Source organism: Etheostoma spectabile, chromosome 20 (genome assembly GCF_008692095.1).
Source record: "Etheostoma spectabile isolate EspeVRDwgs_2016 chromosome 20, UIUC_Espe_1.0, whole genome shotgun sequence".
NCBI lineage: Eukaryota > Metazoa > Chordata > Actinopteri > Perciformes > Percidae > Etheostoma > Etheostoma spectabile.
In genome coordinates, this window is record NC_045752.1 from 19780756 (window position 1) to 19785698 (window position 4943).

The following is a 4943-nucleotide window of genomic DNA, read 5'->3' on the forward strand; positions in this document are numbered from 1 at the left end:
CCAAATAATTAAATGAAAGTAATCACTAATGTTACCCGAACAAGGTATGGAATAATCCGTGTTATTTTTGGGCAATTTGGTTGAAAGAAATCCATATTTTTGATATGAAACACAAGAGTTAACACAGGGTTAAAGACATGCGTGCTAGGTAGGACCACAGTTGAAAAATAGCCAATAAATAAACTAAACTACTGTACATATTGTAAAAATGTATAAACTAAGCTAAGTATTGTTTTCTATGTTTTTTTTACAGCCATTTTACATTTTTCTACTATCACATGTAGTGTTTACCATGCTGTATAATACTGTGAATCTTTTCTGAGACCTTGCTGCAGATGTACATCTTCAACTCTTGTGTTCATCTGCTGATATTTTGTATTGCATATTTTGAAGAATAAAACCAACCAAACTCTTAATATGCCCTCTCATTTCACCGTTTTTTTTTTTCTTGTTGTACTTTCAAAATACTTTTAAGATAAAAAGACATTTTTAACGGAGATCAGTGTTTTTCTCAAGGAAAAGAATTGACGATTGGCGGCAACGGCCGCCAGGATAGGACGAGGATACGTCCAAAGCTGACCCAAAATACATACAAACTTTTTAAAATCTCATTCAAAAAACACTTTGACGTGTCTTTCTGATGTGTGGTCCGGTGCAGTAAGAAATAAACGGTTACATGTTATAATATGTTTTCTTTTTGCTCACCCCTATTTTACCTCATCTTGTTTTTCATCATATCATTGTCACGTGATCTTTTTCCCTCTTCTATATATTTTGTAGAGCCATCTGGTGGTCATACATACTGCATTTGTTACGTGAGCTCCCTGTTATTTTTCACGGGTTGTTATTCTAATTTAACATGCTCTGGTAATTTCACCATCAAATAGCCGTCTACATAAAGGCTTTTAAACTATTTTAACCCAATTTATGTTCATTTGACACACTGTTCTTCAAGCTGACATTTAATAAATAAACAATGCAGTCTATGTGATCCATTATCAAGCAATGTGGTATAAGTTATGGATTTGCCTTTTGGTTTTCCTTTTCATTATCAAGTTGATTGTGTAGGCCAACACATATCTTGGTTCATGTTGGGTTTCTTGTAGCATGTAGCCTACGCATTATGTTCCTGAGACATTTGATTTGTATCAACAGCTACATAACAGTGTTTTATTAACCAAAACACACATTTATGTAACTTTGGACATGTGTGTCATATGTAATGAATGCAGGGCTGTAGTCAAGACCAGCTTTGTAGAGTCCAAGACAAGTCCAAGACCAGATGTAGTCGAGTCCAAGACAAGACCGAGTCCAAAGAGGTTCGAGTCCAACATAAGACCCAGTCCAAAGAGGTTTGAGTCCAACATAAGACCAAGTCCAAAGAGGTTCGAGTCCAACATAAGACCCAGTCCAAAGAGGTTTGAGTACAACATAAGACCGAGTCCAAAGAGGTTCGAGTCCAACATAAGACCCAGTCCAAAGAGGTTCGAGTACAACATAAGACCCAGTCCAAAGAGGTTTGAGTCCAAGACAAGACCGAGTCTAGGGGATCAATAAAGTATCTGTCTATCATGTGATTGCAGTGGACCAACATGTTTTTTTTTTTTTTTTTTTTTTTTAAATATGAATCGATTTTTGGAATTTTATTAATCAGTTTTGAATCAGTAGAGCTTGAATATCAATTCAAATATAAATCCCTTTTTTTTTTTTTTTTGGCACACTTCTAATATAATAATATAAATGTAATCAGTCAGCATTGGCTATAGCCGGACCCCCGAAGAGCGGCTGCTGCAGTGTGTCAACTCGGTCTAGAGGGGGGGGGGGGGGGGGAGGGGGGTGGGGGGGGGTGCGGGAGGGGTGAAAGTTTACCAGCATGGCTCTCACGGATCAGGTGACAATGTGGGAAAGTTGGAGACCACACGCGGCTTGACACCAAACCGAAAACAAGGCAAAGGGAGGAGAAGTACAGGCATGTCGCGGGAGGTGGTTGCAGCAGCGCTGAGGGTGCAGCAGCAGCAGGAGGAGGAGCAGGAGGAGGACGCGGCAGCCCTGGGGTACTACGACGACGAAGACGACCTGGAGGCGTTTTCAGACGCGGAGCTGGGCTGTGAGGACGGAGGTAGGCGGATAGTTCTGCTGCAGGAAGGTCACATACTCCGGCTCTGTGCTCGCTGCAGCGGTGTCACGTTCCTGCTAACGTTAGCTAGCCCGTCCTACGGTTAGCATTAGCATGCTAACTGGAGCTAGTTCCCATGGTTCCATGGTGCGTTTCCTTACCACTGGAGAATAGAGTTTACCTCTGCGTCAAGTGGGAACTTAACCAGGGTTATCCTCCTCCTCAATAAAAAATATTATTTAAACAAAAAAAAAAAAATTATTTCACATTACTTTACACATTTTGTTTTCAACCATATATGTGTCTAAAAGTTAAAAAAAAGCTAGAGTAGATAATAAATAAAGAACATTCAATATTTTTTTTTGACCCTTTTTTTTACCATATATGTGTCTAAAAGTTGGAAAAAGCTAGAGTAGATAATAAAGAACATTCAATATTTTTTTTTTCTAGAGTAGATATAGCCATATATGTGTCTAAAGGTTGGAAAAAGCTAGAGTAGATAATAAATAAAGAACATTCAATATTTATTTTTGACCCTATTTTTTTTTAACCATACATGTGTCTAAAAGTTGAAAAAAAGCTAGGGTAGATAATAAATAAAGAACATTCAATATTTATTTTTCTAGAGTAGATATAACCATTTATGTGTCTAAAGGTTGGAAAAAGCTAGAGTAAATAATAAATAAAGAACATTTAATATTGATTTTTGATCATTATTTTTTTTTAACCATCTATGTGTCTTAAAGTTGGAAAATGCTAGAGTAGATAATAAATACACAACACTCAAAGAGTTAAAGACAAAATGTGCTAACGTCCACTTTGGACCAACTAACGTTAACGTTATAATTAATTTGATCTGATAAAAGTTACTTTTGGGTTGAGTTAGTTTAGTTTTTGCTCACATTGATTTTACAATGAACGTCATTTTTTGTTGAAATATAACTTTCATTATATTAGTGTACTAACAGTTCTAGCTTTTAAGTAGGTTTGAGTTTACATGGACTTGATTTCACAGTTGTAAATAAAATTTGAAATGTCTCCGAGTTGAATAATTATGCAATATTGCATTTTCAACTTGGGGCTTGGGTTTGTGAATGACATCAACTGGCAGGAAGTTAACAACGCGCTGTTGCCTAGCAATGGAACTCCATTGAAAAGGTCTGTTTTACTATTATCGCTTTTTTTTTTGCCCTTCTTTTGTCACTTCTTCAATGTTGTGGGTGCTTTTTTGATGTTTTTTTCAAAGTTGTTTGATATTTCTAACGCTGACATTTTCAGTGCCTATAGTTCAAAGGCCCATTTTTGGCAGGAAGTTAACAAGGGGCTGTTGCCTAGCAATGGAATGCCATTGAAAAGGTATTTTTCTTTGTTAAATGTTCAATCACTGTTAGATATGCAATTTTAGATGTGTGATAGTGACAGCTGACACAAGTATTTAGCAGATATTTTTTACAGTTTAATTGTCGCATTGTCGACACTAAACACTAGTAAATTAAAATAAGAAGCAGTTGAACACACGCTCTAGGCTATATATGGTAAGGATATGCTTCAAGAGCCATTTTACTACTTTATATATATATATATATATATATATATATATAACATGTAAACCCCCAGCTGCTTTAGTTTCACCACATTAGGAGCTCATGCTGTGGGACTAGATTTGACTTTAGACACACTAGACTGGGTTAGTTAACAGCCTGCATTAGTGTGTGTATGTCCTAATAACACAGCTGTGACAACAGGTCGCTGGATATGGAGGGACATGGTCTAGAGCAGGGGTCTTCAACAGGGGGTCCGCGACCCCTAGGGGGTCCGCGGAGGTACTGCATGGGGGTTGCGAAAGTTTGGTGATTAGACTTTTTTTATATTCCCCCCCCCCTGCAATTTTCCACTAATTGAAATGTCTTTAAATCCACATTAACATGAATTCAACACACTGTAGTAAACAGATAAATGGAGGCAGAAGAGTTCTCAGTCATCATGCACATGGCACTATAGGACAGCTTTGATATAAAACAATGTATACAATATATATAATAGGGGTGTCCCCGCTCATTCGACATCAGTTTGGGGGTCCTTGGCCTGGAAAACGTTGAAGACCCCTGGTCTAGAGGATGGTCTAGAGGATGGACTAGAGTCCGACCGATTAAAGGATTTTTAAGGCCGATACGAATATTTGGTTATTTAAAAATCCGATATTCCGATAAATCGGCCAATACGTATACTGTGCATTTAAAAAAAAAAATTAAAAGAAATCCAGAAGCGCATTACAAAACATAAACAGATTTCCCTAACATTAGTTATTTGTAGTTACTTAAGAGTTCTCACTAAAATAATATGATAATAATTTGTTTTATTGTCACAACAGAACACAACATGTAAATATTATAACCTTCATGTTGGCCGCTGGTCAAATCGACCCGTTTTCCTATATCAATGCTCTTTTTAATTCCCCAAAATAACATGATTGATTCCACCCAACGCTCTTTGGCAAGAACAAATCTCTACTTTCATTAATTTTGGGGCGTCTTATTCAGTTTTATAGCATTTGAAAACAAATGGAAGTGTTTTTGAAATAGCATTGAGTAAAAGTTGACATATTCCAGTCTGTGATTATCCATCAACATCCATTCCTTTAATTTTAGTCTCAATAATTCCTAATTTCGGCTTTTCTAACTCAATTAAATAATTGATGGTCAATAAACCCATAAATTCCAAAAATAATTCTAAAACTAATTAATAAGTCAGTGTAACGTAGTGTTGAAAACATCAAAAAAAGTGACAAAAGCGTTAAAAAAAGGAACAAAAACATCAATAAAAAGCA

The 4943-nt window shown here is 36.5% G+C and overlaps 1 protein-coding gene across 1 annotated transcript in view; it reads left to right on the top strand.

Moving 5' to 3' along the window:
* The first annotated feature begins 1835 nt into the window (after window positions 1-1835).
* rragd (ras-related GTP binding D) overlaps window positions 1836-4943 on the top strand; it is a 32725-nt gene continuing 29617 nt past the window's right edge. The window contains exon 1 of the mRNA XM_032499826.1: window positions 1836-2119. Within this exon, the coding sequence (XP_032355717.1) occupies window positions 1972-2119 (148 nt within the window). The 5' untranslated portion in view covers window positions 1836-1971. The remainder of the gene's footprint in view (window positions 2120-4943) is intronic.